General features: G+C 35.7%; 3 protein-coding genes across 10 annotated transcripts; 2 read left to right on the top strand and 1 right to left on the bottom strand.

Annotated features, from left to right (window-relative positions):
* Positions 1 to 10372: 10372 nt before the first annotated feature.
* Positions 10373 to 11290, top strand: LOC111402589 (CLAVATA3/ESR (CLE)-related protein 25-like). Its single transcript, XM_023030973.1, has 2 exons — positions 10373 to 10821; positions 10926 to 11290. The coding sequence occupies exons 1-2, from the start codon at positions 10589 to 10591 to the stop codon at positions 10942 to 10944; spliced, it is 252 nt and encodes an 83-aa protein (XP_022886741.1). The 5' UTR covers positions 10373 to 10588; the 3' UTR covers positions 10945 to 11290.
* Positions 11291 to 12645: 1355 nt separating this feature from the next.
* Positions 12646 to 15676, top strand: LOC111400851 (type I inositol polyphosphate 5-phosphatase 4-like). The gene is made up of 7 exons (XM_023028284.1): positions 12646 to 13001; positions 13087 to 13174; positions 13281 to 13391; positions 13611 to 14189; positions 14568 to 14831; positions 15052 to 15238; positions 15367 to 15676. Exons 1-7 carry the CDS (start codon positions 12896 to 12898, stop codon positions 15475 to 15477), a joined length of 1446 nt encoding a protein of 481 aa, XP_022884052.1. The 5' UTR covers positions 12646 to 12895; the 3' UTR covers positions 15478 to 15676.
* A 19-nt stretch (positions 15677 to 15695) lies between these two features.
* LOC111400852 lies at positions 15696 to 23862 on the bottom strand. Of its 8 annotated transcripts, none has more exons than XM_023028292.1 (9): positions 23726 to 23862; positions 23391 to 23560; positions 18359 to 18421; positions 18173 to 18192; positions 18021 to 18065; positions 17575 to 17642; positions 16733 to 16863; positions 16461 to 16540; positions 15696 to 16080 (listed from the first exon to the last, which is right to left on the bottom strand). In XM_023028292.1, the coding sequence occupies exons 1-9, from the start codon at positions 23796 to 23798 to the stop codon at positions 15930 to 15932; spliced, it is 801 nt and encodes a 266-aa protein (XP_022884060.1). In that variant the 5' UTR covers positions 23799 to 23862; the 3' UTR covers positions 15696 to 15929. The 8 variants fall into 8 exon arrangements, with proteins under 8 accessions (XP_022884060.1, XP_022884059.1, XP_022884058.1 ...); XM_023028291.1 differs by having other exon boundaries at positions 16461 to 16549; positions 23726 to 23861; XM_023028290.1 differs by having other exon boundaries at positions 16461 to 16549; positions 18149 to 18192; positions 23726 to 23861.
* Between the last annotated feature and the right edge of the window lie 900 nt (positions 23863 to 24762).

Genomic DNA, 24762 nt, shown 5'->3' on the forward strand with positions numbered 1-24762 from the left:
TTGAGTTTCATTTTCCTTTGAAGCGCGTGTGAGGGAAATACATTGATCGGTTGAGTTGCTTCCACGATGTGATTAACAATTAGGATTAGGGTTTGGTTGGAGGGACAGGACTAGGAGTGGCAAATGGGTCGAAAGGCTCATCGCTCACGAAAATGGAGCTTGTGGGCTATTCGAGCTCGTAAAAATAGGAGCCCGAGATTGAGTCGAGCGGGTCGGTTCGATGGGCGAGCCGAGCCCACTCAACTTGCATAAAAAAACGAGCCGCTCATGGGCTCGTTTTAAAATGTGACCGTCGGTCACTTTTTGAAAAGTGACCGTTTCAGCCTCTCATTATTTTTTTTTATATGTATTTTGACCGTTAACGATCACTGAATTTTTTCAGTGATCATTTTGGTCCTTAAATTTATTTATTTTTTTCCTTTTCTTTTATAAATAGTGACATTTAGCCACAAGTTTTTTTACAATTCTCTCAAGTTTCAATTATCTTTCTCTTAAATTTCTTGTATTGTGTTGATAACTTGCAATTTTTATATACAATTTATACAATATCCAATTCTCATTTCTCAGTTTTCACTATATTTATTGAAATTTCATCCAATTTTCATTTCTCACTACATTTATACAATTATTCTTCTACTAGTTATTACTTATTACAACTAAACAAATGGATCTACGCTTATTTGTCGAAAACTTGTTCGGTGTGGGAGGAAACGAATCGCATATGACACCGCAAAGTCAATTTCAGAATCAATTTGAAGGTCTAAATGATGTACCCCTACCTGAAAATATTTCAGATTTGGATCTTCATCATCATGTAAGTGGCAATCCAAATTATCCAATTAATTTGGATGATGTTGACGTCCCCGAAGAGGAACACAATTAGGAAGAAGAGACTAACTTAAACATTCCTAATGCGAGAGGAAAGCGAAAGGGGAAAAAACAAGCAAAATGTTGGGATCACTTTAAGTTGATTTCAATGGGAAAAATCGTCAATAGAGTCCAAGAATTCAAAGTAGTATGTAAATACTGCCAACAAAGATTGGCGTGACAAAGAGAATTTAGTACCACCCATCTCAACCGTCATTACAAAGTATGTGCGGCCAAACACGGACTTATTCCAGGCTGTTAAACACAATTGTAATTTGACAGTTTAGACGCCGATGGTTCTACTGCACCCCTATCTACATGGGTGTATTCGGAGGAGAAAGCTCGAACCGGAATGGTGAAGTTTGTTGTTGGTGCTGAGTTGTCTTTGGCATTAATTGACAACCAACAGTACGTCTCGTATGTGAAAGAATATCTACAGTCAAGGTACGTTGGGTTAAGTCGAAACACTCTTCGTTCTGATACAATACAGTATTTTACTTCAACAAAATAACAATTAATTATGGATTTGCAAAAATATGGGGGTGTCATATCTTTAACTTCAGATATATGGGAAAGGATTAATAAAAGAGTATATATAGCTGCAACTGTACATTATATAAACCCACTTTGGTGCATGCATAAAAAATTATTGCTTTTAGAATTATTGAGTTTCCTCACAACGCTAATAATATATTTAATGCTATTATTAGTATTGTTAGAGAATATCATTGCGAAGGTAAAATTCGTTCATTTACTTTCGATAATGCTAGTGTTAATAAAGTAGTTGCTGAAAAATTGCATAGGGTACTACAACCTGATTTTGGTGGGTATTTGTTTCATATTCGTTATGTATGTCATATTTTGAATTTAATTGTCCAAAATAGTTTAAAATATATAAAGGATGAACTTCAAAATATTAGGAACGCACTAATATATATCATAATCTCTCCAAATAGAAAACAAGCATTTGAGGATTATTGTGCCGAAATAGGAGTGCAAAATGCTAAAACATTTGTTAGCGACGTGAGTCATAGGTGGAACTCTACTTACTTGTTATTAAAGTCGTGTGAAGATTTTAAACATTTAATAACCGACTTTTATAACAATAGACATGTTAGAAGTGATGACGAGGGTATGTTGACTGAACGTGATTGGTATTTAGCTTTGAAAGTTAAAAAAATTTTGACATCTTTTTATGAAACCACTAAAATTCTATCGGGCGTTTACTATCACACCAATTGTATGGTGCTTGAACGTCTTTATATAATTGCAAGAACATTTCATAAATACAGAAATGACCCTGATTTTAGTGAAATTATAATTGTTATGGAATTAAAATTTAGAAAATATTGGGAAGATTTGCCTGTGTTATTTACTTTAGCATGCGTGATGGACCCTCGATATAATTTATCGGGAACTAAATATATAATTGATCAAATTTCAAACGCCTTAACATTTGATACACCTATCACATATAAAAATTTAGAGCAAACATAATGTGAAATGTATGAATTATATGCAAACCGAATGGGTACCAATATTAGTTGGGTACCATCTGCACCTACTCCTTTCACTAAAATTGAAGAAGAAGATGCGGAAATATTTAATTTATTTTAAGGCATTAATTCGTATAGATTTGATTCATCTGCAATGTGTTCATCTACTACCACAACCACTGTCATGTCATCACCATCTGTATCTCATTCTCATCATACATCTATGAGCTCAAGCCATAATGCATTGCCTGCTGAATTAATTGATTATTTCAACCAGAATATGCCAACAGATAAAACAATTAAAAAAAGTTCAGACGAAGTAATTGAATTCTGGCGAAGGTATGAACAACGTTGGTCAGTTATATCTGCAATTGCAAAAGATCTGTTGACACCTCCGGTTAGCACTGTTGCTTCGGAGTCTGCTTTTAGTGCAGGTAAAAGAGTTTTGAGCGAGGTCAGGAGCCGACTGAAAGAAGATATTTTAGAAGCGTTAATATGCGTTAAGGATTGGCAGGACACTCATTTTCGACTACAAGATAAATATGTCAAAATTGCATGTCGTCAGTAAGTAATATTTGATTTAATTATATCGATAAAACTTTTCTTTTCTTATCGTTATTTTTAATTTTCTTTAAAAAATTGTACACGCTACAAAAAATTGTTCATGTACAATTTTTAACTCCGCCTATTGAAAAATTAAGTAGCTGGTCCCAAACCCGGATAAAGGAGGAGGGTTTATATTTTATCTATTTAAAAAAAATATTTATTTTTTCTATCTCTTTTAGTTAAAAAAAATTTTTACTTTTTTATTTTTCAAATTACCTATTTGTTCTCAAAAAAAAGAAAGGACATCTACTCGCGAGCTGAGCTAGCCCTTTTTTGCACGAGCCGAGCTCGTGGTTTGATGGCTCCGCCCATTGACATCCCTAGACAGGACCAACGCCGAATTAGCGTCCCCATATTGAAGGGGGGTGCCTGGCCTACTTGGCCCGGTCCCTTTATCTTTATCCTTAGGATTCACCATCTTTGCCTAGATAGGTTGATCGAAACATTGACATCGTTTGACAAAATCAAATTTGATTAAATTTTGCAATCAATTAAGCAAGTTCAGCCAATCAAAATCTGAATACGTGGTCCCATCACTGTTTAATTTTGGATTAGAATAGAAGACATAATTGGCTCTAATTTGGCTATCGGACGGTTAAGGTCCTAACAACCAATAACTGGAAAAATAACGTGTCCAATTTTGATAATCAAGTCAAATGGCATAATAAAAGCATGTTGAACATTATTACTTAAAATAATAAAAGAGAAAATTAGACGAAGTCACGTTTTTTAGTTTTTTTTTTCTACAAAAGATTGGTTATACATTTAATTTTTCATAAATCAGTATTCATTATTAAAAATATTTAAAATTTATTTTCAGGATATGTTTTTATTCTTTTCATTATTCTGAAAATTGTGATATTGTTGTCTGATTTTTAATTTTTAATGTTTAAATTCACATTAAACCATATTAACTTGTCATTTTACATTTATTTTGAATAGAAAAACTTCATCTTCATACCATCCGTACCTTAAACTTGAGTGACAAATATTTCCCTTCTTAACAATCCCTTTCACATTAGAGGACGAGACTTATGAGAAAGCATAGGTCACACATCATAAAACTTAATGGGCAAGTCAAGTAGCATACCATACAAATTCTTCACATATCGTTAAAACAAGGAAAACAAAGTCACATAGAAAAAGAAATTTTACATCATGGAGGTTGTTGGGTTTTGTAACCTAATAAATTCGGACAATAATTTAAAACAGATGTCGGATAATTTATCGACACTATAGACTTGGCTTGACTCGAAAACGATCAACACTTTTGGAGGGTCCAAATTGTAGTTAGACTTATTGATTAGATGGTGATATGATAGCTCATTTGTTTGGCCTTGTACATAGGCCCTTTAATGGAATTGTTGATGGCCCATTTAAAGTAAAGTTGTTGGTGGCCCAGATTAACCTAACCTATATACATATGATTCTACCATTTTTTGTGTGCCTTGTGAGTGTGTGTGTGTATATAATAGAGAAAAGAGTGTAGAGATGCAGCGAGTGTGGTGGTAGAGAAATTCAACCATAGTTTCCTTTCTTTAGTTCATCTCCCTTTGTGTTATTGCAAACTACAACTATAGGATTCTCCTCTGTGGGGTGAAAACTTGAGGAAACCAAAGTAAAGTGGGTCGAGACGAGGTTGTGTGGTGATCCTTAGATGGTTTTTTTGAGCCCAAGTTAAGATCTCTCGAAGCTTTTGCGCAACAAATGGTATCAGAGCTTGGGTAGTTGAGAAATCTGTGATTTTTGAAGGCGAAAATTGTCAGAAGAGATTGAAATTGGATATGAAAAAGGGCAGAAAATTGGGTTTAAAATTTGCCAGACTTTTCATCTCTTTGTTAGACCTGTTTTATTGTTTTTCGGCCAAATGACTAATCGTTTGGACGAACGGTGACCATTGGCGTGACTAGCAGACCGAGGTGATTATAGGATAGCGACGTGTCGTAGGGATGCCAACGACATACGTGAACAGATATGATGATTTTAGGCGACGCTTCAAAAGACAGAATGTTGTTGGTGTTGCAGACATGTGGTGTTGTCCATTTTCCTATTCAATTGATAAGGTGAAATTTGGACGATTTTGCCCTTTGACACTTAGGTGCTGTGTGTCGTTTCGCATTGCCGTAGCTACTGAAAGTTTTACGGCAAATAGTGGTGGTCATAAAGTAGTGAATTCGCATCTCTCCTCGTTTGTAGACCCACAGATATGGTCCGCTCGGTATCGTGTTCTTTCTTTTCATTATTACACTTAAGACTATTGTATATGATAATTATTTATATTTCGCATTAGAAATCATCAATGTGGGGTGACATGAGGATTGGGTTTACCATAAAGGGGTAACAAGTTTGTGTTGCTAAAGCTAAATATTATTCGTTAATTATTTGTCTTAAATTTTTTGTAAATTTGTTGTCAATTGTTTGTTCACTATTAGAATTGCACGAGACCTTAAAAAAGTTTATTAATACAATTCTATGTGAATTGTGTTGGTACTTTGCTTGTTGTCGTTGTTGGTTGCATTTTGTATTTTGTGCGTTTTTTGGTAAAATGACAACACATTTTAAGTTCTTTTTTTTCCAAAGAAATGGGAAAATGTGAATTTTCAATTTGGCAAAACAAAAAGTTTTTATAAAATTGTTGATGGCAAAAGCAAGTCTAAAGCAAGAGAAAAAATAAACGGTATTTTTAACTATGATAATTTTGGATATGTTAAAACAGACTGTCATAGGAATGATAACAAAAGGAAAGATGAGGAGAGAGGTGAGACGAATGTTGCTACTAGGTTTAGTTTTGACTCGAGTGAGGTTTATTGAGAGTAAACATGATTATTGCATGTGCATATGTGTGTAATTCTTTCTACATGTGTATGATTGCTTAATTTTGTTGCATTATTATATGTGTATTTGTATAAATTTGAGAGCAATTTGATTACTTTGTGTAATGCGTTTGCATGTATAGTGGGTTGAAATCTATGGCATACTCCTTTTGCTTTGTGAGTGGTGTAAGAGAGTAAGGTAGTGCAAAGAAAGAGTGTGAAATGGTGGTGGAATAATGCCTTCTGATTTGCCTAACGGCGTTTGGCATTCCTGCTACTCCGACAAACGTGTTTAACCTAAAAAGTGAAGGGGGCTTTCTCCTTCGTTTTACCTCCGACGTGAGAATCAGTATATGTATTAGGAGAAAATAAATTGGAATTCAGATGGCTGAAAAAGTATCCAATCATCCATACCTGTGTTGCCCTCGAGGGTATTTATAGACGTCGAAGGCCGAGTGAGGGCCGAGTTGTTGTGGTGCCACATGTCCCACATTTGCCTTCCCATTATCCCCACATTCTAAGTGGGGAATCTTAACTTCCCGTCTGGAGGTTGTGCCAATGTTAACCGTCACATAACCTCGTCAATTCATCTGAGATTTTGTGGCTAAGTGTTGAGATGGTCCTATAGGCAATTCCATGTTGGTCGGTGGTCTTACATTGAGGTAGAGCGCCCGAGGGGTCGACTGTCATACATAGAGGTAGAGCGCTCTCGGGAAGGGGGCGACGATCCCTTGTTGAGGTAGAGCACCTAAGGGTTCGATGATCTTGCATAGAAGTAGAGCGCCCACAGGGGGCGACGATCTCTTGTTGAGATAGAGCACCTAGGGGGTCAATAGTCTCACACAGAGGTAGAGCGCCCAGGGGGCAGGTGGTCTCATGTGGAGGTAGAATGTCCCAGGAGGTTGACGGCCTCGCATCGGCATATAGTGATCTACCTCGCTTGCCATCGGATGTTGTTTTTTCTATGTTAACTGATATCGGAGTGGAATTCGTTTTTCTCCTTTATCTTGTGAGCCTATATTCTTTGTGAGATTATATAAGGCAACCATGTGTGGATTATCTTCTTCGTTTTTGTGAGTTTAGTAAAGTAATCAACTCCTTTTTCTATTCTCTTTGTGAGTTCTACCCTCATCCTTCTCTTTGATGGATAAATCGTATGTGGACTTTTTTTAAGCATTGACATTGGAGTAACCTTATGGTGCGTGGATTGATTTAAATTGAATCCTAACCTTGTGGTCGCAAAGGTATCGATTTTGTCGTAGTGGATTGAGACGCATTAGCAATAAGTGTCCAGTATGTATATTGGTATTGAGGAGTATAGGTGCCTGAGGATGTATTGGTAATATGCACGGGGATGTGAAGAATGGATTTTTGATCATGAGTAGAGATGTGATTAAAATGTTTGAAATCTTTTATCTATGAAAGACTCTATACAGATTGAGTGTGAGAGAGACACTTTTATCATTTCTTTTGGGTGGAGTCCTATTATCCACTTTAAGTTGAGAAAGGTGATGTGGAAATGAAGGATTATCCCGTGGACTTAGAATTTGTAGTGATTCACCGGTTAGACATGTGTTAATTATCAATATAGTGAGTATGGTAGGTGATGTGAGTAGATATGTGTTTTCGTAGGGTCATTTATGCAATTGTTGCATATGTTTGGCCATTTTATTGATTAACTTGGTGTTAATCAGTTGTTCTGTGTGAACGTGTCTGAAAATATTTGTACTATTCTATATTATATTTTCATGGCATTTATAATATATTCTTGATTGATTAGTGTGATTATCTGTTTCTACTTGGGTGTTTCTTAGCCTTAGCTCTGTGAGTATATGAAGCAGATATGTTATATATTTCGGGTTCGAGATACAATGTAAGGTTTGTGATTCCAACTTTATTGGTTACCTTGATTATGTAAATATAAACTGTGTTTTATTTACTTGCAAGTTGATTGGCTATCAAAGTGGAAATTTGATGGGTTTTAACATCCAATAAATCCAGGTGATGGTTTAAAATAAATGTCAAATAATTTACATGAAAATGACCAATACTTTTGGAGGGCCCAAGTCGTAGTTGGATTTATTGGTCAGATGGTGATATGGTAGCTCACTTAATTGGTCTTGTACATGGGCCCTTTAATTAATGGTTTAAGTGTCCCATTTAAAGGAAAGTTCTTGGACCACATGATTCCAGATTAACCTAATCTATAAACATATGCTGCTGCCCCTTTTTGTTGCCTTGTGAGTCTGTTTGTGCAATAGAGAAAAGAGTGAAGAGAGGTGGCAGTTGTGGCGATAAAGGAATGCAACCATAATATAGCTCTTGTTCCACTCTGTTGGAGGTCACACTCTTACACAAACAATGGATTACACTAGAATTTTGCAAATCCTAAATAAATCATATGCCATAAATTTTGTTGTATGGCCACACGTGTTATCAAGTGGACATAAATTTGAGGATAACAAATACGAGGTAACATAAGTCACGGTACATCCATTTTCTATGGCACAATACTTCCACTTTGCTCACAGGACCCATCCAACGGAACATAGGTCACAATACACGATTTTGCGTATGACCGGAGGAAATTCGAGGAAAATATTAATCAATTGAGCCACAATTTTTTCCTTTATTCTACACATATGGTCGAAGGGAGGGAGGGATTGTTACTCGAATACATGGGCTGAAGTTAAATTCTAGATAATTTCTGTTATACCCAAATTCAATTTTTCTAAACTATTCTTGGAGAAAAAGAATCCAGAAATGAATCTGGATTTTTTCGTGTAGTCGTCGGTGAGTTTTCTGGTTGAGCAAGTTTATTCATTTGAAAATATGTTGAACAACACTTTTAGTATCCCGTGATTTATCTCCCTCACAAAACTTTAGAGTCGGGACGATGAGGCCTTCAAGGTTGGCTGGTTGGAGTTCAACTTTTATTAAAGCAAAATAAGTTCGATTTTATATTTGGACATGGATTAAAGGCACACACTCTCTCTCTCTCTCTCACAGACACACACACACATATTTTTGTTTGAATCCTATCCCTGTTGATACCTTGACTATCACTACAAAAGATACTCAAAAGATCTCTCCTTTTTTATCGACAAATGATGAAGAAAAGTTGACATGTAGATTGGGAAACGTGAATAGTCAATCATAACTTAAACAGTGATTAGATTTGAACTCACAATATTTGTCTATGCTAGATTTGTGAACCAAATTCATCCATACATTGCGTGGTTTGGTGTATCGGGCCTTGAAGACGTCTAAGTTGGGTGCATGGAGGAAAAAGGGATTGACGGTGCTAGCTAGACGCTCGAGCAACGAAGCAAAATTTTCAGCAGAATCCTAATGCTCACTTGGCACTCGAGGTTGCTCGAGCGCCACACTTGACGCTCACCTAGAGCTGGAGTGTCGCAACTATTCGGGATTTTCCTAGTTTTGATTATTCCACTCATATTTTACCTCGTTTCCATCTTTAGAGCACGGAGATTTAATACGTATCCGTTTAACCTCATTCTTCCCGCAACAAGTGGTATTAGAGCATACATGATCATTGTTCAGTTTCTAACAATCTATCCAATACCATGTTAAAACAATTGATCAAAAAGCATAAGTTATTCGATAAGGTCATGCTACTTAAAAAGCAACAGCAATTGTGTATCGCCATCCATGATCCATTGAGAAACTTAGCTAAAAACTTAGTAGCAGCTTATTTTTGGTCTTCCCTTGAATCTCAAGGGATATTTTTGCTATTAAGAGTACTTTTGAATTTCCTGAAATCTTTCACCTTCAAATTAAAGTGTCGAAGATTTGTTCGGAACCACTCAATGGTGGACCCAAATTTCTTCAAGTATACAATGGCAAGGGGAGCCTGCATGCCTTTTACAGGTTAGCATATCTTCCTTTCACTGCTTGCAATTAAATAGCAAAAGGGGGGAAAAATTGACACACAAGATTTGTCATCTTTTGCAGCTATTGCAATTTTTTAAGTCGAAATATATATATATATATATATACCCACCCTATCTTCTCTAATGAAATTTTGGTCAGGAGGCTCTACCCCCTTCTAACCCATACAGCAACGTAAATGCAGTGGTTGATCTGTGTACGGCTCCCCCAGAAGGAAAGTAATTAGGCTCCATAACTTAACATATATCTAGTAACAAGAGACTTCTCTTTAGCCCATGTTTGGCCCCCATTACCTGAAAATGAAAATGGGGGGAATAATATTTTTTTAGAAAAATGAGTAGTTGAAAAAGAAGGAAAAATTTTCGATTTACGTGTAATATTATTTTATGGAAGATTATGTGATTGAAAATAGGAGAGAGAAAAATAAAATATAATGTAATTGAATTGAATTGAATTTAATGGGGATCAAACGGGTGGTTATACTTTTTTAACAATTCTTATGATGTAGCCGTTACTTTATGCCAAGTAGTAGGAGAAAAATTTTGGGGAGGGAATGAGAGGTCCCAAGAAATAAAAAATGCCCAAGCAAAAGTAAAGGGGGAGTTCTTGGTTGGGCCCATTGGTGAAAAAGCAATTGGGGATAATTTGAACTTTACTATTGCTACCATTCAAATATCGTAATGCAATATTTTGTTTAGTCTTCAACCTATGTGAACTCCTTACTGCCAAGAAAATTCCATTTCGCTTGTCCTAGCCTTCTTTCTTCTTCAAATGCCTATTTCTTGAGTCATCCGAAACCTTTGCTGGTGCTCGGTCATGCCTTTTAATAAGTGTTCTAGCTAGAAAGTATCAAATTTCATGTAGTTTTTCCTTTTGACACTTTGAGTAAGCACAATGGGTAGCAGGAGTGTTCTTGGGGCTGTTTTGTTGGCGAGTTTTCTCTGGTTTATGTTTATTGGGATTTTGGCGCACCAGAACAATAGGACTGTTGTTACAATTTCATCATCCCAAAGTTTCAAAAATTTGAAGCCCATAGAAAGCAGAAAGCGCGATCATCTCCACAATTCCGACCTCAATTTTGTTAGCAAGAGAAGAGTGCCTACTGGACCTGATCCAATTCACAACAGGTATATTTGTTGTTGAATTTGAATAAAAGCTAAGACAATATTTTGTGATCTACTCATCTATCTAATTAACTGAAGACATTTGCCTTAAAAAATTAATTTTCCAGGGGAGCAGGGAATTCCTGATTAGCTACTGGAGCTTAAGCACAACGCCACAACCGATGAAGAAGTTACAGGGGTGATTACTGATCAAACATTCGTCTATATTGTGAAGAGAAATCACTTTGCTGATCACTCTCTTATGGATTGAGAATCTGAGAACTTTTGGATTGGATCGATGCTGTGTTCTTGTAAAACAGTAAAGTAAATAGTGAATATTTGGTGAAATTTGTTGATGAAATTTTTACTTATTGTCCTCATTTTGAAGAAATCTAAGTATTCAGGCCTTGCTTGGTAGTAATTTGCATGGAATTTTAAGGTTTGTTTGCATAGAAAATTGGAAATACACAAATGGAGGGAACATTTTGTGTTAGGCATGTGGTTCCTCATTTTGCACTGATCGAAGGGTTCTTCTTTCCAGAATCATTTGCCTAAAATAATTGGCTATCTGACACAATTTTGGCTAAGTTTATTTCTGAAATTTGATAATATTTTAGTTCTCTCAATGAATGAGTCCCATATGAGTAGATGTGCAAGATAGTAAACTAATTTCAAGACGACTAAATTGGAAATTGTAGCTCTTGTAATGAGCAAATCTCTCTCATATCAATGCATGTTTAGTACCCAATAGAATAGTATTGGTAACTTGGTCGTAGCAGTTTCGAATCCTGTCCTAAGTGATTTAGATTTTGTAATCAGACTCTAATCAAATGAAACAAAAAGAAAGAATAAGGATATTTTATCTACTATACCAACAGTAAAAATAAAGTATTGTCTGCAGATTCTCTTATTGGCTTTGGTCCAAAGTGACTGAGATTCAATTTCAAATTCTGGGTCACTCTATTATTGGACACTATTAGACCGAATTAGTAATATTAAACAATAAAAACTAGTTAAAATTTTGTTCGCATTATCATTTTTTTGTAGATAAAACGTCGTGGAGTTGATAATGACGAGTGAAGTTGAAAGAATTCTGCAAAAATTGCAACCTCGTCTACTAGTTAGAATGTCGCAACTTGTGAAAGCTACAGAATTTGTTGACATATTTATTGATCTGCATTCGGGTTGGTCTAATTGGCCCCCTTCAGACTCATTTATAGCAATTGGAACTGTATTTGAATAATGATCCTCCATTCATCAAGACTGTGTTTTAAATAAGGATTAGTCGTTATCCAAATTTTTAATTATTGTTTTTAAACCTAAGGACAATTAGTTGTTCTTTATTATCATAAAAAAATTGTAAGAAAATTTTCTCTTTCTTGATATTTGTGTACAAATTAACAAGTTAGAATTTTCACTTGAGATTTTACTTTTTTTCTATATGATTTTGCTACATCAAAAGTCCTTTTGAGAAATATGTTCTACTTTCACTTCAATTCAGTTCTGATTGAAGTTATAACTCTTTCACCTTTTTTTCAAGTCAACTCTCGAATTGAATTTTAGAAAATTACAGAAATATAAACCAATTTTTCAATATTGGGTGGACATGAGTTGGCCAAGGCTCCAGCTTTCGAAAATCTCGTACCTAAAAGGTGCATAATCTGTGTCTCGAGAGGTATTGGGTTTTTCGCCTATTTATTTATTTTTGTGCAAGATATTTTGACCTAGCCATTGGTAACATCCTCACACAAAACCTTGTCCCCACCCCCACCAATTATCAAGCGATGATGGAACCACGTGAGGTCCAGACTTACTCTAGTTTCCCTTCTTCCTTAGTAAAATACAAATAAATTAAAGGTTCACAGAGAGGTGCAACACAACTACCTTTGACCCTCTCTCTCTCTCTCGTTATAATCGCTTGAACTGTAAATTGATCCGGATTCTTCTGCTTGTCTATTTCGTACTCTCTTTTTGCCTGGCGATCAATACGAGCACAAATATATACAGCCTTTTGTCCTAAAACATAGAAGAAATTGAACCACCTTGTTATTTTGGTTGCATTGTAATTGGGACATGGAATGTTTCTGTTTAATGAAACATGGACAAGGATAACAAACACCACGGCTCGAGAACAATAAGGTTGCCCCGATGGTTTTCGAGGAAGCACAAGGGAGCAGATCCATTTCAATTGAGTGTGATATCAGGCAAACATGTTGACTTTATCCTCTTTAAAATTTCTTTCGTAGGTTTTAAAGAATTCGAGGTTGAATCGCCTGTTTATGCATGCAGATGGTGGCGAAGAGAATGATGATTACATGGATGGCGTCGCTGATGGATCGTCCGAGATGGATCCATGCATTTCGACCAATGAATTGAGGTGAGAGTTTTAAGAGCATGTCTTTGTTTGATAGATCACCTAGGATAATGTTTCTTGCAATTATGCGTACCAAAACTGTCATTTAATGCTTTCTATATTGAACCAGAGTTTTTATTGGAACATGGAATGTGGCCGGAAGGTCCCCTGTGGGAAGTTTGGCTGTAGATTTGGATGAATGGTTGAATCTCAAAGATGCAGCAGATATTTACGTTCTTGGGTACGTTAAAGATACACTTAGCCCCTATTTGATTCAGTAAATTAAAATCTAAGTCAACGTTGGCAATAAATTATAATTACACCCGCAACTTTTTAATCACAACTTTCATCAAAATTTACTAAAAATCTTATTTTTATCTAAACCAACAGAGGCTTAGAACAGTGATTTTGATGTAATAGGGAAATTCTTCTCTAAGCTTAACACTTCACCACAATGCAGATTTCAAGAAATTGTACCTTTAAAGGCGAAAACTGTAATTGGAGCAGAAGATCCAAGAGAAGCTACCAACTGGAACCTACTGATTGGAAAAACTCTTAATAATAAATATGGATGTCCTTGGTTAACGCCATTGATGAATCCAATCACTGCCGAGAATAATCGTAACGATGGAATTCCTAACTCTGAAAGACAACCTAGTATTAGTGGTCGGACCACAACTCCAATGCGTGGGCAGCAAAGTAAGTACAAATTAATGGCTAGCAAGAAGATGGTGGGTGTCTTTATAAGTGTATGGATGAGAGGGGAATTGATCGAAAAATACAACATAGCAGGAGTGAAAGTTTGTTCAGTGGCTTGCGGTATCATGGGATATTTGGGTAACAAAGGATCAGTTTCCATCAGCATGTCAATTGATGGAACAAGTTTTTGCTTCATAGCAGCTCATCTAGCTTCTGGAGAGAAGAAAGGCGACGAAGGGAGAAGGAATCACCAGGTGTCTGAGATTTTTAGGCGCACATATTTTCCACGTCTACCTGAAGACGGAGATAATCTTCTTCCACTTACCATCTTAGGGCACGAGTAAGTTAAGCTTCCAGCACAGATAGATGAATGAATCTGAGAAGGAAAAAAATCTATGCCCTTGTCATGTACATTTCTAATTTTGACAGCATATTAAAAAACTCGCTTATAATTCAAGATACAACCTAATAATCTAAACACCAAGCAACCATATCTTGAGGTCGGACCATTGGCAAAACACATGCCATGCTCTCATATACTTTTCTCGCCAATGGTTCGATGGTGACTTGTGAGTGACCACAATATATGTCATCAAGATCGTAAAAGAAAGAGGAAAACCATAACCTTATCTGTGTATGGAAGAAAATAGGTAAACAAAAATTAACAGAAAGGTACGTTTAAGCATGCTTACGATAAAATATGTTCTTCGTAGAGCAGTCGAATATTCTGGTTCGGAGATCTCAACTACAGACTATATTTAGAAGATAACATGGCAAGGCATTTCATAAGACAACAAGATTGGATAGCATTGCAGAAGTTTGATCAATTGCAGAGGGAACTAGACGATGGTGGTGTATTTCAGGGTTGGAAAGAGGGAAACATAGAGTTCGCACCAACATACAAATATTCTTCCTCAAACTGCAATAGATACTCAGGAGCAATTCCAAGTAGAGCAGGAGAGAAGCAAAGAACTCCTGCATGGTATGTTGATACCCTGACAACTTCATTTGATGCCGTTCCTTGTTTTTTTTGTCATATCAGCTCCTAATTGCCTTCAACTGTATCTAGAAAATCTTTATTAGTATGCGTGTATCGCCTTTATTTTTTAAATTTTTTCGGAAACTTCACTAAAAACAGAAAACTAACTCCACCTATCTTCCAAGGTAAATGAATGAGGTGTATTATGTTTTGAACTTTGCAGGTGTGACAGGATTCTGTGGTATGGTAAAGGAGTCAGGCAACTTTCCTATTTCCGCAGTGAAAGTAAGTTCTCTGATCATCGGCCTGTCTCAGCCCTTTTCTGTACACGAATTGAAGTAGTCAAATCTGGCAATCCAAGGTTTCCTACAATTCCCACTACCTTCCTCCCAAGAACTCCTAGCAAAAATGTAAGTATTCTAAACCACTTCAAAATTGTTCTATAGGATAGATGATTTGCTGCAATTATACTGGATGGGTTACATAAATTTGATATCAAGCAACAATTCTTAAGTTTCTCCTGTGAACGGTATTGCAGCATGGGCAGGAGAGGGCTACCGGAGAGGTCCCATCAACATTGCTATCACTGATTGTCAGGGATGTGGAAGTTTCACCAACATATATGCAAGCTTGTATATCAAGTAGATGATAAAAGGGTAGCAACTTCATTTGATTGATTGCATTGATATGAAAGAGATATATGTATAAATATACCTCCGCCTCCATTGGCAAGAAATGTTAGTGGAAACATTACAATGGAAGGACACTCCCTTATGTGTGATGAAAGCAATTACTAGTGGAGTTTTTGTCAAGTGTCAACCATCAAATAGAATAGAAAGTTTATGTAATTCTTTGTGAAGCAAAAAGTATTCCACAAATTCCATGGCCATTGAAATATCAAAACAATCGAAGATACCTAAGAAGAGCAACAGTTAGTGCGCCTCACCTGCTCAAGATGATCTTTTGTCTGATTACATATAGCCTCAAAAAAGTGACATGTAGCTGCCATAGCATATGAAGTTTCAAGTATCTCTATAGAACATTCTAAGCATTCTAATAAACCGAGCCAAGTTAACCAGATAAAAATGATGATCCTTGAATTTAGCTACTTGTCAGATGCTCATTTCCATCACTCATCTGAAGAATGCCACTCAGTTCCTCTGAATTATCTCGATGACAACAGGGACATATAAACCTCTTATGCAGCTCGTCACTATGGGAAGCGCACTTCTCTTCCAATTCAGATGTCTGCTTGTCCCAGTCAAAACAAATAAATGGTCAAGGAATTCAAAATGGCGATGTAATGCCACATGGATTGTGCACGAAAAGAATTATATTTAATCTTATCATTAAAAAATTAATGCATCATTTTAGGAGATGAGAAATTCTGAAAAGTTCAAGTAAAGAAGTTCAACGTAAATAATGCAGCTCTGTCATCGTTGCAGAATGAAGAGAAAATGGTGACCCTAATATCCACAACAAAATTTGTAACTGATCAAATTATTTACGAATTCTTGTATGAGCCTTCATTTGTTGCAATCAGCAATCTTCCTTATCTACTTAAGGATTTCCATACAGTATGATGATTAGCGGCCAAGATATAATAGACTACTGGACAAAATTCAAGGATATCCACTCAACTCCTGCAACTCCAAACTTTCTTTCTTCATTGCCTCCAACAACAGTGCTTTCTTTTCCAAATTAATTAGGTCCTGCTGGATCTGCCCACAGGTCCATTAGTACAATTACCATTATCAAGGGGGGAAAAAAACTTCATTCGCCCTAGTACATGGGGAAACGTAACGGAATAAAGGTTAGATAAGGGTCCTTTTTTGAGATTAGAAATTCATAACTAGTATGATAAAGCATTTGGAAATAGTTTGAAGGATAGAGACACTCGTTACCTGCTCATAAACTACTTGTTCACTGTGGTATTCTTGTTCCTCGACATTTGTCTGTGAAATTATTTGGGAAAGCTTATTCTCCAAATCTATTCTAGCTTCATGAGCATCTTGTGCAGGAGCATTCAAGAAACCTGCTTTTGAACAAGTCCAACAATATTCTTAACACCAAAAGATAGGGGTATACAAATAAAGATGTTAGTCTATAGCATAATTTCCACCTAGGCAGTTATTGTGTGTTCAATGGTGCAATAAAAGGTAATCAACAGAATCTTGTCTTTTATATATCAAAGGGTGGTTATAGTCACACCACATTTTTTTCATAAATACACTACATTGTAATTACATTAAAGGTCATTAACCTTAATTCATTATCACACTTATATCCTTAATTTTTTTCTTCATCATATACTTATTTTTAACATTTCATTGATCAAAAAATCTTGTCCAAAATCTTGATTTTCATTCAAATATATTGTTAACGTACTTTAAAATGATGGTCAAATATTTATCTGCATTTTTGTGTTATTATTTGTTTTGCTTATTTAAAACTACAACAGACAAATGAGTCTATTTAATCTATCTTAAAGAAAAATTTGGAGAGACCATAATAAAAAATAATTTATGTTAATTGGAGAATATGAATGCGATTAAAAAAAAAAAAAAATTGAAACATAAATGTGATAATGTGTAAAGGTTATGAATCTTTCGTGCAATTAAAATGTAGTTTAAATATATTTATCCTTCTTTTACATTAATTAAAAAATTCTCATAAGCTTTAACATGATGTCTAGGAATGGAATTCCTCGTAGCTCATATGACCATCTTCTAAACGTTATACCTACCATCATTAGATGTTGCTTCACAGAATTTCTCTGCATCGAAAGAGGAGGCTATTGACTCTTGAAATTTCCTGCCAGTAAATTGAAAGCGATACATTTGCCAAATTTTGAGAATAAGAGACTAAATCTGGAAAGGAATAGTGAAAAACTAAATTGAAGTCTTCCACACACATTATGAAATACACTTCCAGTCAACCAACCTGATCTATTCAGGATTTGCAAAAAAATTATCTGCTCTATTCAGGATTTGCAAAATATTATCTGCTCTATTCAGGATTTGAAAAAAACTAAAGTATTAAATATTGATACAATGTGACAAATTTGCATAAGGACAATTCCTTATTACCGAGAAAAGACAGACCTCCAACAGGCTTAAAAATTTTACACTAGGATAAATATGCTTTCATGAACTAAACCAACTATTGATGAAGTGTATAACAAATACCTACCTTATCTGTCCATTCAGCTCAAGCATTTTCCCAATAAATCCATCTCTGTGAAAAATTAAAAAATATTCATTTAAAGGAAAAGGTTCAATTATTAAATCTCAAATTTCGAGAAATAAATTTTTTTTAACTGAAAAGAAATTGCAAATCTGTACCGGGCAGAACTTTCATCACTCTTCAAATCATTGAAGCATAGTTCACCAGAAGCCATGTCAATAACAAGGAATATATTCTCTCGGTCAAGAAATATGCACCCATATGAAACATATATAAATGCATTGATAGTTTATGTCTAAGCATGACAGTGTACGTTTGTATTGTGCTCAATTACTAGACTACACCTTCAGAGCTTCCAGTTGAGATCCAACTTTTGATATCTCATCCTGAGTCAAAGCAATCCTCGCCTACAGTAAAGGAAATGGTGATAAAATGAATTTTAAAATGGAGATCAAAAGGAATTTGCTGAAAATATCGTTCAATTGCTTTCATTCTCGTGTATCTATTGAGAGAGTAAAAATCACCTATTTATACAACTTTCCTATAACAAAAATATACAAAATTTACTGCACAATAATTTGCACACTAACAGCCTAACAGAATTGGAATCAAAATCAGCAGCATCACGTGCACTGGCTGCCTTCATTCTGGTGTATTCCAGATCCTTCTTGGCTCTTCTTGGCTTAAATAATCCAAACTTCAATAGCCCCCCTCAAGGTGGTGAGTGGATCTCTTCCACTCCCATCTTGGACAAATGAAAATAAAAACTGTCAGAAGGAAGAGCCTTAGTAAATATGTCAGCAACTTGATAACCGCTCTTAACATGTTTTGTAACAAGACTTCCTTCTTGAATTTTGTCACGCACTAAATGGCAATCTAGCTCAATATGTTTCGTTCGTTCATGGAACACCGGATTGGCAGCTATGTGTAAGGCCGCCTGATTGTCGCACAACAATTCAGCAGGTTGTGAATGAGCAACCTGCAGATCATCAAGCACATATCTAAGCCACGTTAATTCACAACATGCAGCTGCCATTGCCCTGTATTCTGCTTCCGCTGAGGATCTAGAGACAACACTTTGCTTCTTGGATTTCCAAGATATCAATGAAGAACCAATGAAAACGCAGTAGCCCGTGACTGACCTTCGAGAATCAGGGCATGCTCCCCAGTCTGAATCAGCATAAGCTGTAAGCTGTAGATTGGATGATGAGGAGAACAACAACCCCTGACCTGGTGACCTTTTAATATATCGAAGGATTTTGTGTGCAGCATTGAGGTGTGGTACCCTGGGAGTTTGCATGTATTGGCTCAGCAAATATACTGAGTAAGATAAGTCAGGTCTGGTGATTGTTAAATAGAGCAATCTTCCCACAAGTCTTCTATACATGGCAGGGTCAGTTAAAACTTCTCCTTCATCTTTGGACAATTTGATGTTTTGATCAAGTGGGATCTTAGCTGGAGTGACCCCAATATTGCCTAAATCAGATAAAATGTCCAATGCATATTTCCTTTGACAAATTTGGATCCCTTTTGCTGATCGAGCAACTTCAATTCTAAGGAAATATTTAAGATTCCCCAAATCCTTAATCTTGAATTTGTCATCCAATGAAACCTTGAGGGAGTTTATGACTTCCACATTGCTTCCAGCTATTATAATATCATCCACTTAAATCAGTATGGCTGTAAAAGAATCCCCTGTGCTCTTTGTGAAGAGACTGTAGTCAGCTTTTGATTGATGAAATCCTTGCTCAGTGATGAAAATGGACAGCTTAGAGTACCATTGTCGCGACGCTTGCTTTAAACCATACAAACTCTTGTTAAGCTTGCACACCTTTGGAGTTACATTGGTGGAGTATCCAGGAGGCAAGTGCATATAGACTTCCTCCTCCAAGTCTCCATGCAAGAAGGCATTATTTACGTCAAATTGGTGTAGATACCAACCTCTCACTGCTGCCACCGCAAGTAATGTCTTGATTGTCACCAGTTTTGCCACAGGCGAAAAGGTTTCGTGGTAGTCTATTCCCTCCAGCTGGGTATAACCCTTTGCCATGAGCCTTGCCTTATGTCTTTCGATTGTTCCATCAGCATTAAACTTCACCTTGTACACCCATTTACATCCTATAGGTACCTTTCCAGGAGGCAAATCAATGACAATCCAAGTCTGGTTTGACTCAAGTGCCTTAATTTCAGCCTGCATGGCTTCACACCATTCAGGAAACTGGACAGCCTCTTGGTAAGTAGTGGGTTCTGGATGTTCAAGTAAAGATATAGATAGTGCTTTGTGTTTGTCAGACAATTTATGATAAGAAAGTGTTGCATTTAGAGGGAAAGGTTTACCTGAAGTTATGGCACCCCCTTTCTTGGTGAACTCTTGAGAATGAGTGAGTGAGGAAGCCTGTTGACATATGAAATCATGTAGGTAAATAGGTGCTCTTTTATTTCTGGTAGATCTTCGAAGCATATGAGGACTAATTGATGCATTTGGTGACAATTCGATTTCAGTAAAATTTTGGTGTGTTTCTGGAGAATCTATTTGTTGACTGAGATTTTGTGAGGTTCCAGTTTGTGGTTGATAGCTTAGGTCAATGTTGCTTGGCTGAGCATAAGGAAGATTTTCAGGACTTGGTGGTTCGTAGGTGGGATTTGATGACTCATATCTGGCTTTAGTGGCAGATGCTTTCCAAGGAAAAATATTTTCATAGAATATTACATCTCTTGATATGAACACTTTATTATTTTCCATGTCCAACATTTTATAGCCTTTGGTCCCAAAGAGATAACCTATGAAAGTTCATTTCCTTGCCCTTGAGTCGAATTTATGCCTATTGTGTGCAAGGGTGCTAGCAAATGCAAGACACCCAAACACCCTCAGGTTTGAATAGTTTGGCCTGGTTTTGAAAAGAAGTTCGAATGGTGTTTTGTTCTCAAGGATGGGACTGGGGGTTCTGTTTATGAGGAAAACAGATGTTAATATGCATTCATTCCAATAGATCATAGGCAATCCACTTTGAAATTTCAAGGCCCTGGCTACATTCAATATGTGTTGGTGCTTCCTTTCAACTACAGCATTCTGCTGGGGAGTTTCAACACATGTGGTTTGGTGAATGATACCCTTTTGCAAGTAAAATTGTATCAAATTAAACTCCCCTCCATTATCAGTCCTGATGGTTTTGATTTTGGAGTTAAATTGCGTTTCTATCAATGTGTAAAAGTTTTGTAAAGTTGTGGAAACATCAGATTTCAATTTCAGTAAATAAACCCAAGTGCATCGGCTATGATCATCAACTATGGTAAGAAAATACTTTGATCCATCATAGGCAATATCAGTACAAGGACCCCATAAATCACAATGAAGCAAATCAAAACATTCTTTGGACCTATGTTGGCTAATTGTGAATGGTAATCTATGCATTTTTGCTAGAGGGCAGATGGGACAATATTTTTACACATAACATAAATTGGAAGAAAAGATAAGGCAGCAATTAGATCCTTGAGTGAGTTTTGTTGCGGATATGAGGTTAAATGAAAAAGATGGAACACACAGAACATCATGAAGCAATAAATTTTCTGTGATTTTAACATTTCCTATGTGAGTGGCCAAGGCTATAGCACCATTAGGTAATGTGACAGGTTGGGAAATTTTTTCTTTAATGGTTGTGAGGAAGGATATTGAGCAGACCATATGGTCTGTGGCTCCTGTGTCCACAATCCAAGGCATGGTGGTAAAATCATCAATGTGAGCAGAAGAACATGTGTAAGTGCAAGAGATTTTGGATAAATTTGTGTGTTTTAGAGAAAGAGAATTCAAACCCTGAACATGATTGGCAGAAGGTGAATGAGGTTGATTAATTGATGGCTTAATTAGAGCCATTAACTGGGTGTATTCCTCCTGAGTCAAAACCACTTGATTCTTGTCACTGATTCGCCCCTGTGCAGATCCCATAGGAGGCACATTCTGATCTGTAGAGGTGAAATTCACCTGTGGTTTGTTGTAGAACTTATGGCCTAGTGGATAACCATGAATTTTGAAACAATTACTGATAGTATGGCCAAGCATTTTGCAATGTGTGCATGTTGATTTATCCTTATTGGCCTTGAAACATCTTTCCAACGAGTGCCCTACCATTTTGCAAAAGGTGCAGTAATATTTCTTTGGTGATCCAGTATTTTTCTTCTCTACCTCTCTCATATCCATTCTTGACACTAGTGCCATTCCTTCAGCAGCAAGAGCATCATTGGAGATTTCCCTTCTCTTTTCTTCTTGCTGAATTAGTGAATATACTTCATTCAATTTTGGGAATGGCTTGATCAGGAGAATCTGAGCCTTAAGACCTTTGTAGGATTCATTAAGTCCCATGAGAAACTTCATTACCCAATCTCGTTCCTGATTACTAACCACTGTTTTTAACCCCCCACAGGTGCAGTTGGGAATAGACTCATAGTTGATCAATTCATCAAGAAGTGTTTTGAGTTTTGAAAAATAAGTGCTTACAGTGTCATGTCCTTGCATGAGTGCTGCAATGCCTTGTTTGATTTCATATATTCTGGGGGCATTTTGTTGAGCAAGACGTTGCTCTATCTCTACCCAAAGTTGGTGTGCTGTCTCCACATAGAGCGTGCTTGCCTTAATGTCCACTGTCATGGTGTTTTGCAGCCAGCTGATAACAATATCGTTACAACGAAGCCAGAGTTCCATCAATGGATTTTCTGCATCAGCTGGTGCACAGAGGCTACCATCGATGAACCCAAGCTTGTTTTTGATTCTCAAGGCCCTCTTTATTGACCTTGCCCAGGAATGGTAGTTGTTTGCATCCAGCATTTGTGTCACAAGCAGGGCTCCTGAACTTTCATTTGCCCCAATGAAGTATGGGCTGTTAGGAAGAGATGGATCATGATGATTTGTATTTGAGTTTGTGTTTGTGCTTTGAGTTGTTGTTTGATTTTGATCAGCATCAGTGTTGATGTCATTGTCATTGTTTTCAGCCATTAAGGCTCTGATACCATAAAGGAAATGGTGATAAAATGAATTGTAAAATGGAGATCAAAAGGAATTTGCTGAAAATATCATTCAATTGCTTTCATTCTCGTGTATCTATTGAGAGAGTAAAAATCACCTATTTATACAACTTTGCTATAACAGAAATATACAAATCCTCGCCTACAGTAATTCAAGCACAATTAATAACTCAAAAAAACTTAACTAAGAAAGTAATAAAATCATGATTAACCAAGGAAATTCAATTCAAAATTTTATGTAACAGCAAAGAAATTTATATTATAAATTAACCATCACATTTAGGGCGCAGAATTATAACAGAACAAATTAAAAACGTATTTGCCGTAAATCGTTTCACAAAATAATTGGGAGAACTGAACCTTAATAGTTTGAATCGAAGCCTCGTTCATGGACAATTCGACCTCGTATCCTTTGAGCTCTTGCTCCGTACTCTCTTTGTGACGCTTCTCACCTTCAAGCTCCGCATTCGCTGCCTCCAGCTCAGACTGGAGCTCTTCAATTCGCTTCTTCTGGTTCACAATTCTCCGCTCTGGAAAATTCAAAAATAAATAAATATATAATGCAGGTGTTCAATACCTAACCAATAATTTCAATTCTCGTAACTTAAGCATCATTAAGGACATACGGCAGGAGAGATATTTTGAAAATTAAAAAAAAAAAAAATTATGATCTATTCAGTCATATTTTTCTATACCTCCTTGAGATTTTTCGGATGCGAAATCGCGAATTAGGGTTAGGAGTTGCTTCTGCGGATCATTTCCCGCCATTTGCTTTCGAGTCTCTCTGCGTTCAAGTCTGAACACCGTTGAATGAATAACTATGATTTCGTTAACGACTTTTGATTTAAAAAGTTTAGAAGGATTTAATGTAAATTTTCTGATGCATTCAATTGAAATTTTTATAGAAAGTTTCGGTGTATTCAAAACGTCTCTAAAAATTACTGTGTATTCAAGTAAAACTTTTAAAAAGTCTTTTCGTATTCAAATTTTAATGAAAAAAACTCAAAATTTGTCGCTCATTAATCACGATATTTTAAGAGACTTTCACAAAAACAAAAAATAAAAAATAAAAAAAATCAAACTTTCTTTCGCCTTTTCTTCGACGAACATTATATGCATGATTAAAATTTATTTTTTCTATTAATTATATTCATTTCCATTTATCTTTCACTCTCTTATTATTTATCTATATTTTCTATGAAAAAAATAAATTGAATTCTTGTAAGTTTTTTCATTTATTTTTTTGTGAAAAATATCTATTTTTTATTATATTTTAAAATTTTATATAAAAATTTTATAATTAAATTAAAATATATTGATTTTTATTTATTTTTAAAAAGTATATTATATTAATAATATTGAATATTAAATTAATTATTTATCGTATATATGTATAATTTTAATTATTATTTATTTAATTAAGGTTTTTAATTTTTATTCTTTTATTTTTATTTTTTTATTATATGGGAAGAAGAAGGAGAAAAAAATGGGAGAATTATAAGAATCAGCACCTCGTATAAGAGAATTTCACGCTATTATACTATATTTACATGAATTATATTTCAAATTAAAGTTTTTAAGAGTATTTTGAATTCTACAAAAGTTTATAAAAATTTTAAAACGAAGACTTCCACCAAATCCATCAAAGTTTTCAAAAGTCTCCTTTGAATACACACCCTTAATGTTCATTCGTTTTATATTATACTGAAAAACAAAAGGTAAAATTGGGCCA

This window comes from Olea europaea, chromosome 10, assembly GCF_002742605.1.
Source record: "Olea europaea var. sylvestris chromosome 10, O_europaea_v1, whole genome shotgun sequence".
Lineage (NCBI taxonomy): Eukaryota > Viridiplantae > Streptophyta > Magnoliopsida > Lamiales > Oleaceae > Olea > Olea europaea.

Bases quoted from the DNA above. Each gene is read 5' to 3' on its own strand.
- LOC111402589 (XM_023030973.1), top strand. From the start codon at position 10,589: ATGGGTAGCAGGAGTGTTCTTGGGGCTGTTTTGTTGGCGAGTTTTCTC.
- LOC111400851 (XM_023028284.1), top strand. From the start codon at position 12,896: ATGGACAAGGATAACAAACACCACGGCTCGAGAACAATAAGGTTGCCC. The intron at 14,190-14,567 runs GTAAGTTAAGCT...TTCGTAGAGCAG, and splicing joins CTTACCATCTTAGGGCACGA to TCGAATATTCTGGTTCGGAG. The intron at 14,832-15,051 runs GTATGTTGATAC...TGAACTTTGCAG, and splicing joins AAGCAAAGAACTCCTGCATG to GTGTGACAGGATTCTGTGGT.
- LOC111400852 (XM_023028285.1), bottom strand. From the start codon at position 23,001: ATGGCTGAAAACAATGACAATGACATCAACACTGATGCTGATCAAAAT. The intron at 17,643-18,020 runs GTAGGTATTTGT...ATTTACTGGCAG, and splicing joins GAGCTGAATGGACAGATAAG to GAAATTTCAAGAGTCAATAG. The intron at 16,864-17,574 runs GTAGGTATAACG...GTTCAAAAGCAG, and splicing joins TGAAGCAACATCTAATGATG to GTTTCTTGAATGCTCCTGCA.